Genomic DNA, 22,502 nt, shown 5'->3' with positions numbered 1-22,502 from the left:
AAATCAAACATGTGAACAAGTGTTTGATTTGAATACAAACTACTGGACTGCTGTGCTCCATAAACTGAGTAGGAATAAGAGCTACGATGAGTTTGTAGTGTTTTTTCGGTACGTGTTGACACTGGAAACGATATATTTAATCAGCGATGAGGAGTTCAAACTTTACACCATGCTACGATTCGTTTCTATTTTAATACTGAACAAAATATGACTCCAGCTAAGTTGCAGAACACCCCAGGAGTTAGTTCCCTCGTCTCTTTAAGCTTAAACTAGTGATGAGAGACAGGTGGCAGCAGCCTTTCCTCCGCCATTATTACAAGGTTAATAAGAGTCAAATAAGTAAAATATTCTTACCCGCAGTCCTGTCCTCAATGTGCGGGATGATAGTTTCTGTTCTGATCATGCACCCGGCTTTCCTCAAACTTATGATCTTCGCACTGTATGATGGGATTTTCAGTCGACTTCCTGCTCTAGAAACTATATCAGAGAGTACATAACAGATGACCAAGACAAGATAAGTCCCCTCTACAACATAGGGCACATTAGATAAACGGTTCCCAACGGAAGAGGATTAGGGCCACATGTGAAAAAATTATTTGAGTTCTGAGTGTAAAGTCAGAATCCTGACACTATTCTCAGAACTCAAATATATTTTTCACGTGGTCCTAATGCTCGTCTGTAGTTCCCAACCATTTTGGCACGTGACATCTTAAAATAAAGCAGTCTGCCTTGTTATTTACACATCCAGCCCACCTGAGACCCCTCATCACATTACGTTGTCTACCAGTTAAGTTACCGATTATTGTCTTGATTCATCGGTTAATCATTTTGTCCATAATATATCAGAAAATAGTGACAAATATCTGTTAAAGTTCCCCACAGTCGAAGGTTTTGTCTGACTAACAGCCCAAAACCCAAAGATATTCAGTTTATCATCATGTTCAATCAAATCACAATTTTGTGGTATGTGCTATCATCTCGCGACCCTTTGATTAATCCAGCGACCCCCAGGTTGGGAAACACTGAATTAGATCAATGTTATAAAGCTATTACAATTCATACAAAACAATTAATCATAAAATATAAATTTTGAGTTTTTTCACAATATTGTACTTTCTTCTTTATTGAAGGGAAAATCCTCCCTAACTTACTGTGAACAGTAATACAAACAAAAGACGACTGTTTCCATGGGCCAGAATTAGGAGAAAAGTCATCAGTCAATCAGTTGAGATGGTCACTGTGAACTAGTGAGTAACCATGGGTTCATATATTTTGAGATAGTAAATGAAATCAAAGCCAAAATGAGAGATAAAAACAGGTACGGGTGCTGGCATGGTTTCCTATATCAGCAGCACAGACTGTCTTTCTGTTGGTTAATGTAAAGAGAGTTTTATTTTCAAGGTGGTATTTCCCTTTGACAAACTATTAAGCTGTTAACCTGTCAAAGTGGCCTAAGCTAAGTTAATACACGATGATCATAGTTGACCGTTTGGGACAAGTCAAAGTTAACGGCTGGTGTTTGGAGTAGGAGGTGAATTATCTTAAACTGAAGAACTCTTCGATAAAAAAAAATATCAAAAACTCAAAAGTATGGTTATATAGCGTGTCCGCACTTTATCCTGTTTCTGTGTGCTTATTCATTTAGATTAGTATAAAATAAGAAGTTCGTTTTTTTAATGTGTAAACTAGTTTGTTCATGCACTCTGTTCCTTACCCTCATGTGAGCATTTGTTGTCTGGCTTTTGGGCGGTGCCGTACATTATTGGTAATTTTTACAGCGGTGAGGCTTAGAAAGTTTAAGGTTAAGTTTAAGTAAATACACACTGAAGAAGTAACTTTTTGTACGTTAAATTGTTTGTAAACGAGTCATGACTTAGAAGAGTCCGTCATGTTCCAATTAATGTGGACAAATATGGAAAATAACCCCCGATATTTCACATCAACATGTTGAATACTTCCAGGGGTTGTTGACGTATGTCGTAGTCAGTGACGCATATAGATGGGGGCAATTATGTCCCGCCCACTCCGGAGGGGAAAACAATTCATCCCTCTCCATTAACTTTGGTTTGCCTGAAAGTGCCTCCTTGTCAGCAAACTACAGAAAAATGCATAAAGGATGCTATGTGTTGGGATGCGCTACTAACAGGGTAAAGAACCCAGAACTAAATTTTTATAAGCTGCCGAACTGAACAGTTGATGCTTTATGAAGACAAAGTGGATAACATTACAAGGCTGCACGGACAGCCTGCAGCTCAACAACCTCCGTAAAAATGACACATATACCTGCTCACGCTGCTAGTCACAGAGAATACACATTTAAGTAAAAACAGAACAGCTGTTTAATTGAAATGTGTGCGGTGTTTGTAATAAACGTTTAAATCACAGAATAGTTAACCTGCATTCGGCTGAAAAGCCCGAAGGGAAAACGATTGCATGTCTCTGTGTGTAATTTCCTGCCTATGTTTACAAACTGTAGTCGCCATATCAGCTGTGAAAAGTGTAATGCCAGCCTGTTATCTTCAGCATATGCTATTAACTACCTTTTCCTCTGTGGTAGACAGGGTACTAAAATAATCCTTTGACATGCTGAAATCTAATGTTATGGCGCCGGTTGTTTTTACCTCAGGTGGGCGTGGTTTCACGTTATGACGCGGTGCGCACAGTGGGTGGAGTTTGATGACGTTTCAGGACACAAGGAGGACTCTCGCAGATAAACAACTTTGAGATCAAAACAATCTCTGAAGAACAGCAACATAGCAGGATCCTTTCCACACAACGGCAACACCCGAAGAAAAAACATATCTTTATTTTGTCAGGTGAGTCAATGTCTAAATCTCTGCATCAATGAACAATAATCACCGTCTATAAGCCTTGAATTCCTTTTGTCTTTTGTTCTCTTACTACCATCCTCTTGGCTATGTGATGTCTGATCATCGAGTTTCCTTTTGCTCGACTGTTATTTGAACAGAATATTAACTTTGCAGCTGTGATTATAAGAAATAACGCATAACGCAATAATCGCTCAGCACACAGTCAGCTGTTGTTGTTTTCCAAGTATCATGTGATAATAGGCCGTTGATGTTATGATATGCTATCCTCGGGGTTTCTTGCATTAAGGCAATGTCCTGCAGTATGTGTGTTTGCAGGGAGGGGCTGCTGACATTAGATTCCGGCCAGACACTGACAAGTGGGCAAGAAGGCATCCAGACACTGGGGAAAAACATGGGTCTATTTATGGATGCATTTTTGTCTTGAACTACAACAGAAATGTAATAATATACAGTATGTAATAATGTAGTAACTATTACTACTAATAATAATTATCTTGGAATATATTTGCAATGGTCTTACTGTATTTTGGGGTAGATATATTGCAGAGCTAAGAGAAAAATAGGCCTGTTTATCATGAATACCATAAAAAAATGTTATGATAACATAAGGATTTGAAAGCCTGAGTAAACATTATACTTGTGTTAAATCTCCACATAAAAAAGTCTTCAGGAAAAAGCGTAAGTCTTACACTTACTTAAGTGTAAGTACAGAAATATAACCAGCAAAGTGTAAAGTATCAAAGGTGAAAGTATTTGTTATGCAGACAAACAGCCACTGTGATTGTTATATTGTTAAATATCATATTATTAGATTGTTGTTGATGATGCATTAAGCTGGAGATGATTTTAACCACATTAAACTTAAGTCTGATTAATGTAACCGAGGAAAAAGGATAAGTACTCCTTACGTTAACCAAAAAGTACATTCCAACAAAGATGTGTTACAGTGAGATTAGTGTCTCATGATTGCTACTTTCACTTACTTTGACAGTAAGATTTAGTGTTAGTTGTACACTGAAATAATGTATTAAAATAGTAAGTAATAGTAAGAGAGTTAAATATATTTACCCAAGAAAAGGATAGAAGCCTGCACCACAGACTAAGAAAAACAAACAAGCAGTGATGGTATAAATTGAAATTAATACCAAGAGTAAAGACTACAGGGTCGTCCGCTTTGGACAAAAGGTCAGTCAGCTGTTAGTCTGGGGCAACACATCAGACTGACTTTCCTCTTTCATGGAAGGAATCTCAACCAGTATCAGGGATGATATGATACTGCTGCAATCAGTGTAATTTCAGCCTCTTGTATCATTGTGTTCCCTAAGCGGTGTCTGTTCTAAACTTACCACGTCACTGTGACATAACAACTCGGCCTGCTTGGGTTTCTGAGATGGCGTAATGGAAGCAGTTGTTGATACAGATAAGGCATCAGGTCTTGTAGGGTGTTTACTGGGGTGGCCTCAAGGTGGAGCCATTTGTGCTGTTTTAAAACACAAGTGCTATAAAAACTCAAGTAGACTCAGGTGACCCATAATTTCTCTTTTAAATATGGAATCATGGACGCAAAACTTCCCAACTACCTCAATGTGTTTTTGTGCATTCTTTCAATTCACCTGCTTGTTGTTATTATTTTACAGACGGCAATAGAGGCATAAAGATGATCGGGAAGATTCTTTCTCATCTGCTTGGGAATGCCAGCGATGACTTTGAGGTGGCAGAAGATACTTTTGAGGAGCTGATGGAGTTCGAGGAGGGAGAATGGGTCATTGTTAATCTCCCAGGTTAGAGATAAACCCTGTTCACATCTGTGTGGTCTAAAGGTCCTTGCCTCAGTGAGGGTGCAGCTGATACATGGTTGTTCTTCTTGCAGAGAACGGGCCACTGTCGGCCCCTGAGGTGGACCCCCTTGAGAACCTGCTGATCGAGCACCCCAGTATGTCTGTCTACCAGATCAGACGCAGAATGAGTGGAGAAGAGGAAGGGGAGGAGGAGGAGGAGGAGGGCTCTGATGAAGATGAAGAGGACTCCTCCAGGTTGTTTTCCATTGCTCTGACCAGCCCACACACACACACATTTGTCTCAAAAGCCCAAAATGAATATCCATGTCATCCTTTTCCAAAACAAGAGAGAGTTATATTGGCTACGTCTAGATTCCAAAAGTCCAATATTTACCTCATTACCTTTCTCTTGGTAATAATACAATAATTAACCCCTGCTAGCTACTGTTTCTCAGTCTGCTGGTACAGACTGTTGCTGAGATTTATCAGCTCAGTGTTCAGTGTGACAACTGATGAGGTAGAATTGTTAACCTGATAGATCACGTGTTATCATCAGTCAACCCATACAGGGAAGACACAAATAAAGGTAAACTTTATGAGACAATAAACCCACAAGCTCATCAATGCCATGATTTTATGTGAAGTGAGCTACATATAGTACATATGCAAGTGCCTGTAAACGAATTGTCGACATTCAACTGTCTATATTAATAATTAAGTTACAGCTAAACAATTATTGGTAAATAATACTAATATTAAAAATAATACAAAGTCTGTCGGTGATGAAGGTTACATGGCTTTCAGCTGCAGCATGTCAATGTCTATTACAGAACCAGCTCCTGTTGTCTGCCAGAGGGCAAAAGGCCGCCTGGAACAACAACTTGTATAACGAGGGAGAGAGGAAAATATTTCATAACTCACCTCCTCCTGTAATGTTAATCATGTCAGAATGGGGCTTCAGATTGTATTTCTAAGTTGAAAAAGTCACAAATGCGAGCTGTTGTGTTTTCAAACTTTTTGGAAATAGGGCTTGGAATTTTTATTGACTTATTTTAGAAGCTAAGAAGTACAGAGAAGCGCTGGAAAAACACAGGACTTGAGTAACTCCAGCACTCAAGCTGTAATTACATTTCCAATAGCATCTGCTTTGTTCTGCAGGCTGACTGCACATAGTAGAACAAATACTGGTTGCCAATGCTGATAAAATGAACAGATGATGAGGTAATTATTTTTTATAAGATCAGTGTTATGTTACAAAATCAATGGCCCAAATGACTGTGTAAAGTAAAAGATGTGGCCTGTAGTGACAAACCCTCAACAAATTATCAGCTCTCTATGGAGCTTTTTAGCTCCTTTCAGCTCATTGTTTTGGTTTTATGGCCTGTGACTTTACAATCTTGATTCAGTCCATTCAGCTGTTTAGTGTGGAAAAAGCTTAGATAAACCTACTGTACACTAGCACTAAATAGCAGCCAGACAAAGCTAATAACTAGCTGGTGAACATACACTAGCACTAAATAGCAGCCAGACAAAGCTAATAACTAGCTGGTGAACATACACTAGCACTAAATAGCAGCCAGACAAAGTTAACAACTAGCTGGTGAACATAGCCAGATATTTTTCTTGGGAGTTGTTGAGGAGCAAAGCAGAGCTGACATGAGAGTGCAGATTGTACTTGACTTCATCTGGTGGACAGAAACATGACTCCAGATTAATGCTAACATAGCTCTGTATCTGCTGGATGTGTAAATAAGCAAATCTTTGCTAACATGCCATATGAATTTAAAAATATGATAATACAGTATGTCAGTGTTGTATTTAGAGGCTGCCTTTGCTGCCCCCAAGTGGCCAAAATGAGTTAAAAGCAGGTCAGCCAGGGTTTCTAAGGTCAGGAATAAAGTTTCATGCTTAGCTAATGAAACAGTTTTGGGTCAGTTATTTTGAGTTATACTTGGAATGGCTTACATGTAGTTGAGCAATCAAAATAGATGGATGTGGACACACAAATATCAAGACTATTTTAATCCTAATACTGATATTAACTGTACTCTCAGGATTTATTCTAACCTCTTGAGAAATGAGAACTCTCAAAACCCTTGAAAAAATGCAATCACTTGTGTGCAGTAATACTGTCTCTCTCATATTGTATTTCTTAGTTCTAATATTTCATCAACACATATTATAACACTTCCTCTGTGTTTATTCAGGCCAGTGGCAGTGCGGCGACACATCTCCTGGCGCCTGGCTGCCTGGGGAATCCCTCTGCCCTGCAACATCCAGCTGCTGGCTGTCCAGAGGGCAAAGACCCAGGCTGAGCGTAAGAAGCTGAGCCGCAGCGCCCTCCACAGGCAGAACCTGGCTAAGATGCGATTCTCCCCGGCAGAGAGACGCTACGGCCACTTCAAGCAGCCCTGCCAGCGCCTTTACAACTACTGAGCAGGAGTGATGAACCTGCTAGTGAGGGTGCTTGTCAGGTTGCATCCACCACAGCTCAGTGTGCAGCACAGTGCCTTGACTCTGAATCACTCAGGTTTTCCAACATTTTTTCACCTCACACACGTTATTCTGCAAATGAGCAAACATCAGCCAAATGAACCATAGCAACACATGCTTTCATTAGGATACAGGCAACCTGCACTGCAACCCTCACGTGTGAAACCACTGATCTCCTGACATGATGAATGACAACGTGGCCCCTCAGGTTGGAAAGCACAGTTACTATCAAATAAAGCCTTTGTACATATATCAAATGAGAGCAGTTGAGTTGTTTGACTTGTTTAGCCTGATTAGATATAAGTAGGGGTAGGGCTTATAGAAAGTTGCAAGTGTGTGAAAGATATTGTAAAGGTGTTGTTACCGTTACAGTGTGTGACACTGATCCAAATTTGAGAACTAGAAAATGTCATACCTGTAGAATACTTTGTTCTAAATGATGATGCAGTTGGCACATTTTGATTGATTATTCCTTGTGTTCAGTATGTGATATATGACGTGCCTTAGCTTTAGATGTTCTTGTGAGAAGTGTATTGCAAGTTAAAAGCTGATTTCATATCATGTTGACCTGTACAGTACTCATGCCTTGTGAAAACATAACCATACTCTGTGAATTTCATAAGAAAAAATGTTGCTTCAAATGCACAGGGAATGATTACGAAACCACTGTTCATGTTTTGTATTGAGACTACTTTTCAGTGGATACTCACTTTTTTTTTATGTTACACAAATTGTTCATGCTAGACTCATGAGTGTAAATACAGTTGATGAATATGTTTTTTTCTATTTGTTTGTATTTATAAAATGTACAAAAAAATTGCAAATAAATCTTGTTTTCTTAAGGTGGTGGCTGAATGTGTTTAATGTGTACAGTGAATAAAACATGTTTTTTTTTCAGGGTTCAGTCCCACAGGAAACGCCTTTAATTGATCTCATTTTCGAAGTTCACGCATCTTTGCCATGAACTTCTTCACTCGCTCGGGGTCGACTGCGTTGGCCCAGTGGCCTTCTTTCTTGAAATGAGACCCGATGATCATTCCATTTGCATCAAGGAAATGTTCAATGTTGTCGTGGGTCACTCCAGAGCCTATCAGCACTGGGATTTTCACAGATTGGGAAACATCTGCAAAGGCAAAGAAACAAAGTCCACCACAGGTTTTAAAAATACACTCGGTATATGATATGACACAAATCTGTGTAAGACAAATTTGAACAAAATGAAACAATATCAAACTAATGTAAGTGGCTGAAACACAAGGTGTTTAAGGCAAATCTGGACCTGTTTATGAATAATCACCCATACTGTCTGTTGTAATGCTGAGAAGGTGACTAAACCAAGAGAGGCTGTGATACACCCAGTGAACTTTATAGAGGCTAACCTCCACACAGGCATGTGAGCTTTAACCAGTGCCTGCATGTTTGTGTCGACAAGAGTGCACGTGTGTGTGTGAGAGAGAAAGGGGTGTGAGAAAATGTGTGTGTGTTTGTTCACGTGTGCCAGGACCCTCGCGTGCATGGAACTAAGGCTGAGTGCCTGTTTAGCTCCAAGTGTTTACAGTCTTGTCTGTCGTGTTGGAGACTCGGCTTAAAATAGCAACCCGGTGTTGCTGTGAGCAGGACATGGTCCAGATTTCAGCCCCACTGACCCTCCGCAGAGACACGAACCTGGTGGTATTTTCTTCTCAAACCCTAGTGCCTTTCCTCACAGCCTCCATGGCCACTGACTTAGCAGAACATTTTCTTCTTTCTTTTTTACAGATTCTTAAGTAAAAGTAGTTATACCACACTGTAACATAAAAAACTCCATTACAAGCAGATGTTTTGGTAAAGTACAATACTGCTTGGTAGTTTATTCTATAACACTGCATCATATTTTTTAAGATGATCATGTTTACATTTCGTGTAAAATCTGATTCTGCAAAATAACTAGTAACCATAGCTATCAAATCAATGTAGTGCAGTTAATTAAGTACAATATTTCCACTAAATGTACGGCGGTGGAAGAAGTACTCAGATATTTTACTTGATTAAATGTAGCAATGCAACTATTTAAAAATAGTTGTAAAAAAAATGTTTTGCATTAAAAACCTACACATAAAGTACCTATAGTGAAATTGCTCCTTTCAGTGTTATATACTATATTACTTTATTATTATTACTTATTCATTAACTATTTTAAAAACTGTTGAGTAGTTCATTTTAACAAAGCATCAAATTTTATAAGCTAAATCATATGTGTTGTATGTTAAATTGCAAAGTAACTGCAGTAGTAACTATAGCTGTCAAATATGTGTAGTTGAGTAAAAAGAATATTTCCCTCTGAAATGTAGTAAAGTGGGAGTTTAAAGTAGCGGTAAGTATATCATAATTGTACTTAAACTTGCTTTAATTGATTTTTTGGTCACTTGACGGCAGCAAAAAAAAAGCTGTAAACAAAACACTGACGTATAGAGTTGATATGGCAAATGTGTTAGCAAACATTAGCTTATTTACACATCTAGCAGACACGGAGCAACATTAGCATTCATTTGGAAGTGTGGCTCCGTTCACTGGGTGAATATATGTCCAATACTCACTCACTTTTTAGAGAAATATCTGGCTCTGTAGTGGCTAAATGCTCAGCTATGTTCACCAGTTAGTTTCTAACTGTCTATCTGCTGTGTAGAGGTGGGTAGGTGGTGTACAGTGGCTTTATCAGTGCTTTGTTTGGCTGAACAAGCAGCTGCCTGCTGCTGCTGGAAATTAGGTCTGGAATGAGAGGGCTGAAACTGAAGCAAACATTAAAGTTACAGCCCCAAAGACACCAAAAACAATGAGCTGAAAGATGCTAAAATGCTCTGTGTGTACTCGTATGCATGTGTGTATGCTAGAATAACGAGAATAACTATCCAGCACAATCCCCTGGAAATGAGCCTGAAACTTCCCTTCCCAGTGGAGCTCAGATAACACAACACTTAATGTCTGCTGATACTTGACTGTATATAGTCTGTATGAAAGAGAGACAGACAGAGTGCGTATCCAGCATTCCTAAACTGAGCCACAGTGTAGACAGGCTTCAGATGGCTGCCATATTGGGTGACTGTTGATCACTGGTTTGAATGTAAACTGTCCTGACCAATCAAGGACCACAGAGCACTGCTGACAGGAACTCACTACAGGTGAGAGTGTCCTCTGCTGGACAGACAGGGCACTGACTCAGAGTGATATGCACAGTAAATAAGACTGTGGTGAGTTACTTGCTTTTCTCTGTTTCATTTTATTGTTTATTCAATAACTTTATGTTTTTCGACATTTCATAGACTAAACAATTCAAAAAAGTGCATGATGAAGCTAGCATTCATTACAGCACCATGAGGCTGCTGGTTGTATGAAGCGTGGAGTTTTTGTGGCAGTACCTCTGAGCTCCTGTGGGTCAGCCTGCACTCCAGTAGCCGCTCCTGTGATGATGAGTCCATCTGAGAGGAAGAACTCGGCGGCTCGTGCCGTCTCCTCAATGCTCACGTCTGACGTCAGGGCATGGGAGCTAAAAAAACACACATACGGTATACTACACAAACATACCCACAGACTGAATGACAATGAGATTTGGGCTGGGATTATATTGAAGACAGAACAACAGAAGAGTGACATCCATACCCACTTATACTGACCACGTTCTTTGGGACAAAATAGAGCACTCAATGATGACTGACAGATCATTGATTGATCAAGGTGATAGGTTGTTAGACATAGGTCACTAGACCGTTGGGAGACTGCTGGTCTGGACCTGCATTTGTCATACTTCTAAGAATTACACTTATAGTAAAAAAAAAATGAGTTAGAAAGTATTTCAATAAAATGAGAAAGAAGACACATTTAACAAATGTCTCACTCCTACTAACAGTAAAGTTTAAGAGTAAGCTTTAAGAGTAACTCTCAAGTGATGACATGATTATTGACATGTATAGCTAGAGAAATTAGGTAATCAGACAAGGATTTAACCTCATTCTGCCCAATTGTTCATTAGTTTTTTTTAAATTCATTTCATTTTTCTCAGTGGTATACTGTCTTGATTTTTTGTGTGTGTGTGTGTGTGTGTGTGAAGTCTTTAACATCTCTGTTAGCAATTAACACGTGAAATTACCAGAAGCGATTATATTTCTAATATATGGATGAAATAAAAGGAAATTGGCTGAAATGGACATTAAAAGAAAAACAAACTGCATCAGGGAGGAAATTCTGCTGTTGATAAAGGAGGCACATTAGAGAAAATATAAAGCCTAATAAGGGAAATTTAGTACCACATTAACAAGTTCCAGGTTGTTTAGTCTGATACTAGAGTCAGTAGTGAGTCAGGCCAACAGTACTTATGTCAGTATAAGTAGACAGAAAAAAATATTGCTATAAGTGCACCACTACAGTTGTATTCAGACATGAGTCAAATATGCTTTAAGGTCTTTTTTTTGCATGCCAGTGGCCCATCAGGTTCTTCTAACTAATGAAACTATGCAGATGGTGATCTCACCTGTGCTTCTTTTTGATGTCGGTGAAGATCTGCACATGCTCAGCTCCAATCTGCTTGCGATATCTCAGTAAGTCCCCAGCACATGCATTTAAGAGGCCCTCGTCAGCCACGTGAGAGAAGACAAAACCCTCAGCCCTGATAAAATCCAGACCTGTGAGATGACAGAGCTATGGTTAAATGAGACAAATGCTAGTATATTTTGTCTACCAAAACCTTTTAATTATGTGGTTGATCTTTGTTCATTCCAGACCAAACACACAGCAGCTTATTTCACTGATAAACACACCTTAAATCAGATAGGGTGACCAAACAGTGAAATCAGCTGCTGTAGAGTTTGGTAGGAACATAAGTTAGACATGATAAGACATGGTTCTCTGTTCTGATCTGCTCTAAAAGCTTTAGCTGCAGATGATTATAGCCTCATATACAGCACTACAGTAATCATACTACTAATATCAATACTGAACCTGAAGCCAGAGCTACAGCCAATGCATGCTGGTTAGCAGAGGATAGTATCTGCACTCCGAGCGGCAGAGACGGACAGAGGCCTCTCACAGCAGCACATACTGAAGTCATACAGGCAGACACCTCAGGGCCCACAGAGAACGAGTAGGGGATGTCGTGCATGTTCTCAATAATCACACCATCCTGACAGAAGCGTTTACAATGGTTACTAGATTGCCTGGAAAGACTTCAAATGTCTAAGGAATTCACACAATGTGCAACCACTTACAATCCCTGCATCACGGTAGATCGCTGCCTCCCTGCATGCCTCTTCAATGATCTGGGACATTTTCATACATCCTAGCGGGGTGCCTGGAATAGGTGAGAAACTTGGTTATATATATTATAAGATATCACATAGTACAGCTCCCAAATTTTCAGTGGTGGAATGTAAATAAGTACATTTGCTTAAGTGCCATAGTTAAACTATTTTACTCCACTATGTTTATTTGACAGTTAAGATTTTTCACACAAAACATTTAATTGTCTTATCAAAACATAATTATTATAGATTAAACTACCCAACAGTAAAGTAGTTCAAATGATCTTCACCTAGACCAACCCCAACAGCAAAATGCTACTTACACATTAATGCTGGAGCTAAAATCATCCCATAATTTAATTTATAATAGTATGACATTCCACTTTTACCTTTACTTTTGATACTTAAAGTAAAATTTGCTAATAATACTTGTGCACTCTTATTTAAGTAACATTTTCAATACATAACTTTTACTTGCATTGCAGTACTTTTGTTTAAATGTGGTATTGCTGCATTTACTCAAGTTAGGGAACTGAATAAGTTACTTCTTCCACCACTGTAAATATCACACCAAAACACTGGAAAGAAAGGTTAAGTGAAATCTTAGTTTACCTGGTAAGGCTTTAACATGAACCATTCCAATAACCACAGATTTTAGGCGCCCAAAAAGATCCAAAAATCTCATGTTTCCGATTTTGTGCAACAACTAGGGAGCAGTGAACAAGGCTTGTTTTTTGTCTTTCTAAGCACGGGGTCACATGACTGGGCAAGGGTCAATTTCCAAATTGTTTATGAATTGTAAAATATATCCTCAAAATCTATATCAAACTGGTGATACAGAAAGATACATCTTTTATCTTAATTTCCCTGAGTTAAAAATGTATGTAGCAGTGCGACACGTTTGTGTTTGGAAAAGGTTAACGTGGTTGCGTAAGGGGGACAGCAGCAAGTATGGCAACCCGGGCTGGAAATGGGCGCCCCAGTAGCATCGGCAGGCTAACATAGTCCAGTTTCTGTTAAATAATAGACGCGCCCACGGTGACAGCGACTGACAACACTCTCTGGAGTCTACAGAACGAATGGGCTCCATTATTTCACCATACTTTGGTCGTGTTATGCTTTATTTTATGCTTAAATCCAGACTACTTCGGCTTTGTTTACATCTGACAGACTAGCCACGCGGTGCCCGGGCACTTCCTCTTCGAGACCCGCCCCTGCAGCTGTCACTGCCGGCTGTCACGCCTCCCGCTCAGTGACTAAATTATAAACTCATTTTTCATTTTGTTTCGCGCAATATACCCCGTCTATATCGAGTATATTTGCTGTGTACACGCTATATGTGTGAAACCGTGATGAATGGAGCTGAAGTGAGACTATAAAGAGGCGGTGGAGTTGGTGTTTTAGCGCCAAGTTAAATCGCCTCCTCCCTGACGTTGATGCTTCAGGTCATCTGTTCCCTGCAAGGCGCCAGCTCGGAGCAACCAGCAGCCTGGCCTGCTCACTCTCTGTCTCACACACAGCACCTTCAGCCTCAACCACAGGCGGGGAACCTACACAATACTCATATTTAATCTGTAAACGAGGAGAAGAGTGAACTTCAAGGAGATAATCTTGAGGTGAGTGGATGAAACGCGACTATCTGGTTAGTTTAGCTAGTTTCAGCTGCAACTCTTGTGTATGAGCTGACTTAAATGCTAACTAAACCCGCAACAAGCTCGAAATGCGAACAATGACTTAAAAGTTTGTGGATGCTCAAACTTGAATGTCGTTTGTGTATAACTAGAGGATCGATGTTTTTGCTGTCACTGTTAAATAGTGAGTTGGAAATAGGCGTCTCAGCTGTGCCGGGCTCGGCCATTATCTGGCAAGCCAGCTGTCCAAAGTTAGTGAATGAAAATAACCAGTTTCCCCGCACAAATATGCAACATAACAACGGTGAGCAGATAATGTAATGTCTGCTGTCTGTCATGGACTCGTTTCATGATTATACCTGCATCATGTGGTACTTTTTGGCGACTTTTAACATTGCGTACTGTTTCCATTTCCCCGCGCAGGATGAGCCGGGCTTTGTCCAAAGGAGGGAGTTGAGAGTGGGGGTTGGGACTGTGTGTGAATGTGTTTGTTTAAACCCCAAAATATAACTTTTAAACAATTCTCATTTCACAGGTTTACTCCGAAACTGACACCACCCCTCTGAGTATAATGCTAGGAAGACGGTGAGTTTAATATTGAGCTGATTCATGTCTCAATCAATCTCGTCACTCAGAGTGTGTGACGACGAAAGAAAAGTTGAGTTGATGGAGCTTTAGCCATCCGGCTAGTTAGCTTGTCGCTATAGGACCTTGTTTTGTCCACATTGGCACATATAACCAAGCTTGCTGAAATGTTTGTGTCCACTCTGGAGACTTACAGCTACGTTTTTGTTCTGTGTTGTTCGTTTTAGGGAAGAGACAGAACCGAAATCTGTTGCTCCCGAGGCGCCCAAGGAAAATACAGTACGACCGAGAAAGAGGAAGGCAGATGTTGCCATTGTAAGTAGTCTGAAAGGCTTGCTAAACCCCATATTCAGCTGTAGCTAGCTCCCTAACGTAGGCCTTTTTGAATGACCAAAATGTGAGAAATGGTGATGCATATATCCCTCGTTGCTGGCAGGTGACTGTGTCTTTTGCTTTCACATTAGCATTACTCACTGTTGTAGCTGGTATTGCATTGCATATGAGCACAGCTAGATTTATTGGTGTTTTTGATTAGAACTTACAATGCAAAACACACCCTAGGACAGGTTTCTACTGTTTTCACAAGCTCTCATATGCTGTAAAAGTGATCTAACCAGCTCTGTGTTTGTGAGCTGCCACATCACACACACAATAACATCCTTTCCTTCTTTGATCCTCAGTATTTACAAGATCTGGATGAGGAGGTAGCAGAGATGACGAAGAAGAAGCAGCGTGACTGTGAGGTAGGTTTGGTTATCTCTCCACGTTTGACATCATATAACATGTGCCTCACCCCAGTCTTCACCCATGTCTCAGTTCTTTTAATGTATCTGCAGACCAGTTGCTGAGTCTCACCACTATGTCTGTATTGTATCAAAGGCAACACTGATAGTACTGTATCTAAGCTTGGCTGCTAAGTCAAGTACACAGTGGCTGAACAGTCGTCGCTGCCTAAAATTGTACTTCACACTTGTTTCCTAACTAGGTGGTGTGTCAGTAGTTCCCTTTTTCAGGCTGTTATGCCTTTTTTAGCATTTTGGAAAAGTTGCATCTCCCATGTTTCTTCCTCTCCCTCACATTGTCTTCTCTCCTGTGAAGCTGGACTGGAGGCCTGATGCTGTTTACACCAGTCCACACAGGTGGATCCCCACACCTGATCAGGAAGAGGACCAACCAGTTACCCTGATAAATGCAGGCTTCCCCCACTATAACTTTAACAACATATTTACGACCCCCGTGCACTGCGCCCCGCTCCCTGCTCTGTGGTAAGTACTGTTGTTGACTATCACAGGCTAGGCTCATAATCCCCCTGCTCTCTTCTATCTGAGCACATACAGGCAACGTGATAAATTAAAGGCAAAAACCTGAATGAATGGAGAAACATAATACAGATGATTCCATACATGAGTCAGTGAATGGTTTGTTGAGAATGCAAATAATGTGAAGAGTGTGCTATGGCCTTCATAGTTACCAGATCTCAACCAAATTGAACACCTTTGGGTGATTTGAGCCACGTGTTAGAGTTCTCCACCACCACCATCATCTAAACCACAAATTACAGAAGTGAGATTTGATCTTTTTGTGGTGATGGTTCACATTCATGTTTGTAAGTGATATGTATGAACACCGTTGAGATCCTGAACTGCCACGCATCCACAGATTTATCTGAAATGTCATCCCCATGTACAAGAATAACATCATTTGTACGACGGTCAAATCATTAACATGGATGACATGACTATTTGTTGTATAGAAGTTTATTCATAAATGTCCAACAAACTTGTCCCCGTTTTTCCATTGACCCCCACCTCCCATCTGTTCTCCATGTTCATTTTTGCCGGGCTGTGAGCAACACTGAATGATGACGACAGGCGACACATGCATGTGCAGAGATGCGAGGCATAAAAAAAAACCCACATGAATTCCAATCTGACTGTTCTGACAGCAGTCGCATAGCAAGAATTCGGATATGAATCAGATCTGGGACGTATGCAAGCGGCCTAGATCTCATATGTAAAGGTCAGATTTGGGTTGTTCGCATGTCCACCAAAAAATCAGATCTGAGTCACTTGGAGGCATTAAAAATGTATTTGGGCCACTTCAGCATGTAATGTGAACATTGCAAATGGTGAGGAGCACAGAAGCTGTTCTGGAGGCTCATTGCGGCCCTCGATAATTAGCATGTATCTGTAGTTTTTATGGCGGCAGGCTTAACTTAAGCATCTGTAAGCACAGTACTCCATGTTCTGTGTGTGGCAGCTGATTGTCCCCTTCACCATTTATCACTATCTACAACTTTGGCTAAAATAAAATCATTATCAGTAGGTTTAAACTTAACTTTGTTTAAACATTTAAAACTATTGCTTTCACTACAGACAGAGAGAGGTGGCTGCATTAGAGCATAAGTAGCGCATGTCAGCCATCACAAAAAAAAAAAGATTCCGATAATCATAAAAATGCTGAATATCAGATCCGATAATCAGTCGACCCCTAGTTTGTATAGCCCTGTAGAAACTACTGTAGGTTGAAAACAGTTTTGATGCAATATTTATTTTTTTTTTCTTGTAGTTTATGTATCCATCCAAAGAAAATCTTCCTTAAACTGAACTGCATATCTTCACCTGGATTCAGTTCATTGTAAGAGTCATTATTGAGTGTTCAGACTCATGAGGAATCCTTGTTTTTTACCTTGTGTTGATGTCTGATTTTGTTATCAGCTGGGCCAGTAAGGATGTGGTGTGGAACAACATGTTGGAGAAGGATAAGACTTACACCAGAGACGTCAACATGATGGAGAAGCATCCTCATCTTCAGCCTAAGATGAGGGCGATTCTCCTGGACTGGCTCATGGAGGTGTGTAGCATGTCCTTGGTCTCATGACCTGTAACAGAAGGGATCCACGCATCCGTTCATAACCATCTACTGGCTCGCACTTGACAAATAAATCGGCCATGATGCTTTCTGTTAACAGCAGTTGTAGATGGCATAAGAGTTAGACTGCTTGAATTAGTTTTATGTGGGTTATTATCAGTAAACGCCCTGTGCCACAAACAGTTTAGTAACACTCAATGTTATCTTGTGGGGCAGTGGGGGAAAAAAACACTTTGAGTTCTGAACATCATTGTACTGAAACTAAATAATGAGCTGCTATGACTAATGAGTTCGCCGGCCCCTGAAAGAGATCAACCGAATAGATTTGGCCTAATCACATTCAATAAAGACCCTATCTGCTTTAGCCTTTTGATTTTAGTTTCTCCTCATATCAAAGTATAAATTGCTATGAATAATGGTGATAAGGGCTGTGTGGAAGTAATGTGGGACCTCTTCAGGCAGATGTGAGATCTAAGGTTTCTTTCAAAAGAGCAAAACATTAACTTTGAGAGAGTTCTTTTGGTCCTGTTTGTTTTGTTAAATGTTATAGGTTAAATATATCAGTTTAACCACTTCACGAGTCTTTGCTCTCGGTTACACAGGAAGCAAAGATACAAATGTGTGAATTGGACAGTAGCATTGCTCTCCTCCTTCATACATGAGACAAACTTGCCCTGATGAGTTAACAGTAATTACTTTTTTGTTCCATCATCAGTATGACCAGCTGCCTGATAAAATTTCATGTCCATAGTTCACTCACATAAACAAGCCTAGCACTGGTTGTGTTTCCTGAATTTACGGAAGGTCTCATCAGTGCAGTGATGTTTTGTTTGTTTGCATGTTTTAGGTGAGTGAGGTGTACAAACTGCACAGGGAGACGTACCACCTGGCTCAGGACTACTTTGATCGCTTCATGGCCACGCAAAGAAACGTCTTCAAATCCACGCTGCAGCTCATTGGCATCACTTGTCTCTTCATTGCTGCCAAAGTAGAGGTGAGAGGGGCATTAAAATCCTTTGTTTCTAAGTAGCGTTTAGTGCTTTCTTGTAGGTTTGCTTTTGGTATATCATCTAAAGCCCCTTTCACACTGGACAAAAAAACCTGCTAACACTGACTAACATCTGGCTTTTGTCTGCAGTGGGAAAGGGTACGATGGGCATTCATTCCCAGGTCAAATGACTCTGCAGTAGACTTTTATTACAGAGAGACCTTACATATGTTCTCATCTGTATGTTTATGTAGTATAAGCATGCTAGGATAACAGTGTGACTTTATATCCACACTGTGACATCTTTCAGAGTACATACACACCGTAAACACACCTGTCACCTGCTGTGGGACCAGTAGCTTGGCTACCTAAATGGACAAGTGAACCAGCCAGGCTTCAGAAGCTAAAATATTGATTGTATTTCATTTCTATCTTATCCCAACCCGCAGTTTGTTTTCCCACCACCAAAATGTAAGATTCTATCTGATTTTTAATATATACTGCTACATATTTTCTATTAAAGTAATGTTATATATAGTCAATGGCAGCCACACATTCTCAGTTCTGTATTTCTCTGTTGAGCATCGTCTAACTAGCTAACTTCAGGGCTAACCCCTTTCACTTTTCCAGCAGTTGGGGAAAGAACAGACGAGACTTTTCTTGGTCTTGACAAGCTGCAGCATTTATTAACTGACACACTGTAGTCTGTACTGTACATGTACTGCCAGACTGACAATTTACTACTAACCTTTTCCTCTGCTCCGCTCACATTCAGCGTCACTTTTCTGCCGCTCGCTCTCTCACTTAACTGCTCGCTCACTTACGCACTGCCCTATTCCTTAAAAGGAGCTACGCAACCAGGAGTTTTTCCTAGGCAACAACACCGACGTTGCCCCACGTTTCAAAACGGCACTGTTCAGAGTCTATTGATTTCTGATGAATGGGTATTTGGCATTACTTTTGGCATTAAAAAAAATATTTTTTCTGGCCTGGTGTCCCACCAGGCCTGTACAATTATAGGGGAGACACTGCAATATATATTTGTTCTTTCGGGAACAACTAATACTACTTTACATGCTGGATAAGTTAGTTTATAGAATCTTTTTAAAGCAAGAAACATTGTGTTTAGAGTTATGATGATGATGATGATGACAATATAAAAGTAAACTCACAATAAAAGAAGCAAAACCTACATAAAGACAAAGTAGCGATATAAAAGGGAAGGAGTACGTTTCACAAGACTTTTCCAAGACTTTTAAAATCCTTACAAATTTAAAAATTGTCTTCCATCACATACATAAAGACTCTTACTGACTATTTGAATACAATATATTTATATACTATATAGATAAAACACAACCTTGGCTGATATCACTCCCACGAAGATCAATACCACTCTGCCTATTAAATGTATCTATACCCGATTTTAACTATTGATTATTATAAAGCTCGTCTCCCTTTTTACATTGTTTCTCCCAGGAAATGTATCCTCCTAAAGTCCACCAGTTTGCCTATGTCACAGACGAAGCCTGCACTGAAGACGAGATTCTCAGTATGGAAATCATTATTATGAAGGTAAAGGACACACACGCTCTTTGTTAATCCATGACCCACCAATACGAACTTTTATTTGACTAAACATAAGTGATGAAGTAATAATTTAACTGAAACTAAATCACTGATGGTTGACATTTTTCTTCTTGAGTCTTTTTATTACATGGTTTAGAAATGTGTACCTTGTCACAACCCTGTCTGACAAGACACTTTGGAACTACAGTATTACAACATCAGTCCACAATACCTCGAATAATTCGAGTTGTCAGTGGTCTTATTGCTGTTAGTGACGGTGGTACGTCTCTAACCGTGTAGCTTGTCTGCTCTCTTTTCTAACACAGGAGCTAAAGTGGAGTCTCAGCCCACAGACTCCCATCTCCTGGCTCAATGTTTACATGCAGGTGGCCTACCTGAAAGAGACGGACGAGCTGCTCATCCCCAGATATCCACAAGCTACTTTCACACAGATCGCAGAGGTACCACTTTGGGTTTTTTTGTTTGTTTTTCTTACTAGAGAGGTTGTGTAGTTTAGCTTTAATAAGCAAAAAACATACAATTCGTTCTGAAATCTAACATCCTTGGAAGAACTTTTTCCAAATTCCTTCAAGACATGCTCTGATGTTTAATTAAAGTTTCTTTTTATCTGTTTTTCCCAGTTGTTGGACCTGTGTATGCTGGACATGCATTGCCTTGAGTTCTCCAATGGCGTCCTTGCTGCTTCAGCTCTGTTTCACTTCTCCTCCCTGGAGCTGGTGGAAAACGTTTCAGGTGAGAAACCAGCTCATGCTAAATGAACAGTTGTACTCTTCTGGAGCAAAATATCATTTACTTCTTCCTGCTTGTGCTATCGCTGGTCATATCACCTTGACTCATGTCTTTGATCATCTTTGTGTCCATGTAGCCCTGAAGAGGGTGGAGGTAGAGGAGTGTGTGAGGTGGATGGTGCCGTTCGCGATGGCGCTGCGGGAGGTCGGCGGGTCACCCATGAAAACGTTTACAGGAGTCCCTGCTGATGACATGCACAACATCCAGCCCCATGCCTCCTACCTCACATGGCTCGTAAGTGGCTCTTGCTTCCCACATACAGTAGTGTCAAAGTAGTACAATAAGAGAGACACAATGGATGATCACATTTTAATCTGGAAAAAGTTTGGAGATGATCAGAACATCTTGAAAAACAACTTTTCTTTACTACCATTTTAAAATCAAATCTCTAATTTGCAATTATCTTCAAAGTTGGAACAATAAACCTATAACACATATCTAAAATTCTTTCAACCTCTAATTCAGCTGAGGACTTGCAAATAATTTTCAGGAATGATGGCAAGGGTTACATCATCATAGAGGAATCACCTGTAGTGACATCACAATTAATCTTTTCCTGCTCTTTTGTGTGTGTGTGTGTACAGGACAAGGCCTCCTCTTACCAGGATGTGGAGTTGGAGCGTCATGGCAACTGTCCTGTCCCTTCAGGCGTCCTGACCCCGCCCCTGAGCAGTGAGAAAACGGAAGAGTTGCTCCGAGTGGATGCGGCGGTGCCAAAAATCAGACCGAGGATGCGCACTCCATCCCCACAGCGCCACCTTCCTGAGTAGCCAAATAAATCTGAACGGATCTTTATATTACAGCTGTAAGGGGAAGAAAGGAAGCTCAGGTGTCACCTCTGTGCTGTACCACATATGTACGATGGATTTTTCAAACATTAATGGACTTGTATTAAGGTCATTCTTATAACTTGGATCCAGATGCTTTTAAATGTCTGTGTAGTGGTTGCACACACTGATTTTGGCTAAATTGGGAAACACTGACACATAAGCTTGGATGGCCCCCCACCCAGGAATCGTACCTACATTTAACTCCCCAGTTTGGATGAAAACACAAAGCAAAGGGTGCTTTGAGATGGGACCACCCAAGAGGAGTGTTTTTTTTGTTGTTGTTGTTTTTTTAGCATTGCACCCAAATGCTTGCATTAATTACCAACCACACCTACATTTAGTGGTTGACTTTTTTTTTTATTTCCTATGCAGAGGCCAAATTGAAAGGACATTTTATAGAGTCTCTACTTGATCTTGCGCGTGTGTGTGTGTGTTTTAATTGTGATTGGTGTTTTTTTTTTTTAATCTATCGATGGCCTCATTTGCCCAAAAACTATTCCTAGGGTCATATTTGGCTCTATGTGCTGCTATAAAAGTGGGCTTTGCATAATAGAGGGGTGTGTGTGGTTGTGTATGTGCGTGAGTATGAAATGGTGTGCTTGTGTTTGTGGTTCGACTCTTGCCATTTTCTTGGACAAAACATGGCCATGTTTTGCTTTGGGACCAGTAGCTTGGCTACCTGAATGGACAAGTGAACCAGCCAGGCTTCAGAAGCTAAAATATTGATTGTATTTAACTTCTATTTTTATCTCAACCTGCAGTTTTGTTTTGTTTTTTTCCACCACCAAAATGTAAGATTTCTATCTGACTTTTTAAATAAAATGCTGCTACATATTTTCCATTAAA

At 40.1% G+C, this 22,502-nt stretch overlaps 4 protein-coding genes across 7 annotated transcripts in view; 2 read left to right on the top strand and 2 right to left on the bottom strand.

Moving 5' to 3' along the window:
• The window catches only part of LOC137187620 (protein C19orf12 homolog), a 9,966-nt gene extending 7,350 nt beyond the window's left edge, over nucleotides 1–2,616 (bottom strand). Inside the window, exons 1-2 of the mRNA XM_067596655.1 lie at nucleotides 2,541–2,616; nucleotides 355–477 (exon numbers count right to left, since the gene is read on the bottom strand). The gene's annotated coding sequence lies outside the window, so the exon portion shown is untranslated. The remainder of the gene's footprint in view (nucleotides 1–354; nucleotides 478–2,540) is intronic.
• On the top strand, nucleotides 2,077–7,944 carry si:ch211-260e23.9 (uncharacterized protein LOC555795 homolog). Its single transcript, XM_067596643.1, has 5 exons — nucleotides 2,077–2,147; nucleotides 2,627–2,816; nucleotides 4,469–4,612; nucleotides 4,702–4,864; nucleotides 6,817–7,944. The coding sequence occupies exons 3-5, from the start codon at nucleotides 4,489–4,491 to the stop codon at nucleotides 7,043–7,045; spliced, it is 516 nt and encodes a 171-aa protein (XP_067452744.1). The 5' UTR covers nucleotides 2,077–2,147; nucleotides 2,627–2,816; nucleotides 4,469–4,488; the 3' UTR covers nucleotides 7,046–7,944.
• zgc:162297 (uncharacterized protein LOC555865 homolog) lies at nucleotides 7,753–14,475 on the bottom strand. Of its 2 annotated transcripts, none has more exons than XM_067596631.1 (6): nucleotides 14,363–14,475; nucleotides 12,340–12,422; nucleotides 12,074–12,254; nucleotides 11,607–11,757; nucleotides 10,498–10,625; nucleotides 7,753–8,225 (listed from the first exon to the last, which is right to left on the bottom strand). In XM_067596631.1, exons 1-6 carry the CDS (start codon nucleotides 14,412–14,414, stop codon nucleotides 8,035–8,037), a joined length of 786 nt encoding a protein of 261 aa, XP_067452732.1. In that variant the 5' UTR covers nucleotides 14,415–14,475; the 3' UTR covers nucleotides 7,753–8,034. The 2 variants fall into 2 exon arrangements, with proteins under 2 accessions (XP_067452732.1, XP_067452723.1); XM_067596622.1 differs by lacking the exon at nucleotides 14,363–14,475 and adding an exon at nucleotides 12,985–13,213.
• Nucleotides 13,649–22,502, top strand: ccne1 (cyclin E1). Of its 3 annotated transcripts, none has more exons than XM_067596602.1 (12): nucleotides 13,649–13,988; nucleotides 14,539–14,588; nucleotides 14,816–14,903; nucleotides 15,269–15,331; nucleotides 15,687–15,853; nucleotides 17,306–17,441; nucleotides 18,307–18,453; nucleotides 19,927–20,022; nucleotides 20,343–20,477; nucleotides 20,658–20,769; nucleotides 20,903–21,060; nucleotides 21,411–22,502. In XM_067596602.1, the coding sequence occupies exons 2-12, from the start codon at nucleotides 14,575–14,577 to the stop codon at nucleotides 21,594–21,596; spliced, it is 1,302 nt and encodes a 433-aa protein (XP_067452703.1). In that variant the 5' UTR covers nucleotides 13,649–13,988; nucleotides 14,539–14,574; the 3' UTR covers nucleotides 21,597–22,502. The 3 variants fall into 3 exon arrangements, with proteins under 3 accessions (XP_067452703.1, XP_067452712.1, XP_067452693.1); XM_067596592.1 differs by lacking the exon at nucleotides 13,649–13,988 and adding an exon at nucleotides 14,007–14,307; XM_067596611.1 differs by lacking the exon at nucleotides 14,539–14,588 and having other exon boundaries at nucleotides 13,716–13,988.

Source organism: Thunnus thynnus, chromosome 1 (assembly GCF_963924715.1).
Source record: "Thunnus thynnus chromosome 1, fThuThy2.1, whole genome shotgun sequence".
NCBI lineage: Eukaryota > Metazoa > Chordata > Actinopteri > Scombriformes > Scombridae > Thunnus > Thunnus thynnus.
The sequence above is the reverse complement of the archived record's forward strand: the minus strand, read 5'-3'. Positions and strand labels throughout refer to the sequence as shown.

Bases quoted from the DNA above. Each gene is read 5' to 3' on its own strand.
- si:ch211-260e23.9 (XM_067596643.1), top strand. From the start codon at position 4,489: ATGATCGGGAAGATTCTTTCTCATCTGCTTGGGAATGCCAGCGATGAC. The intron at 4,613-4,701 runs GTTAGAGATAAA...TTCTTCTTGCAG, and splicing joins GGTCATTGTTAATCTCCCAG to AGAACGGGCCACTGTCGGCC. The intron at 4,865-6,816 runs GTTGTTTTCCAT...GTGTTTATTCAG, and splicing joins GATGAAGAGGACTCCTCCAG to GCCAGTGGCAGTGCGGCGAC.
- zgc:162297 (XM_067596622.1), bottom strand. From the start codon at position 13,057: ATGAGATTTTTGGATCTTTTTGGGCGCCTAAAATCTGTGGTTATTGGA. The intron at 12,423-12,984 runs GTAAACTAAGAT...CACCTATTCCAG, and splicing joins TCATGTTAAAGCCTTACCAG to GCACCCCGCTAGGATGTATG. The intron at 12,255-12,339 runs GTAAGTGGTTGC...CGCTTCTGTCAG, and splicing joins TCTACCGTGATGCAGGGATT to GATGGTGTGATTATTGAGAA.
- ccne1 (XM_067596592.1), top strand. From the start codon at position 14,263: ATGAAAATAACCAGTTTCCCCGCACAAATATGCAACATAACAACG. The intron at 14,308-14,538 runs GTGAGCAGATAA...CTCATTTCACAG, and splicing joins AAATATGCAACATAACAACG to GTTTACTCCGAAACTGACAC. The intron at 20,023-20,342 runs GTAAAGGACACA...TTTCTAACACAG, and splicing joins TGGAAATCATTATTATGAAG to GAGCTAAAGTGGAGTCTCAG.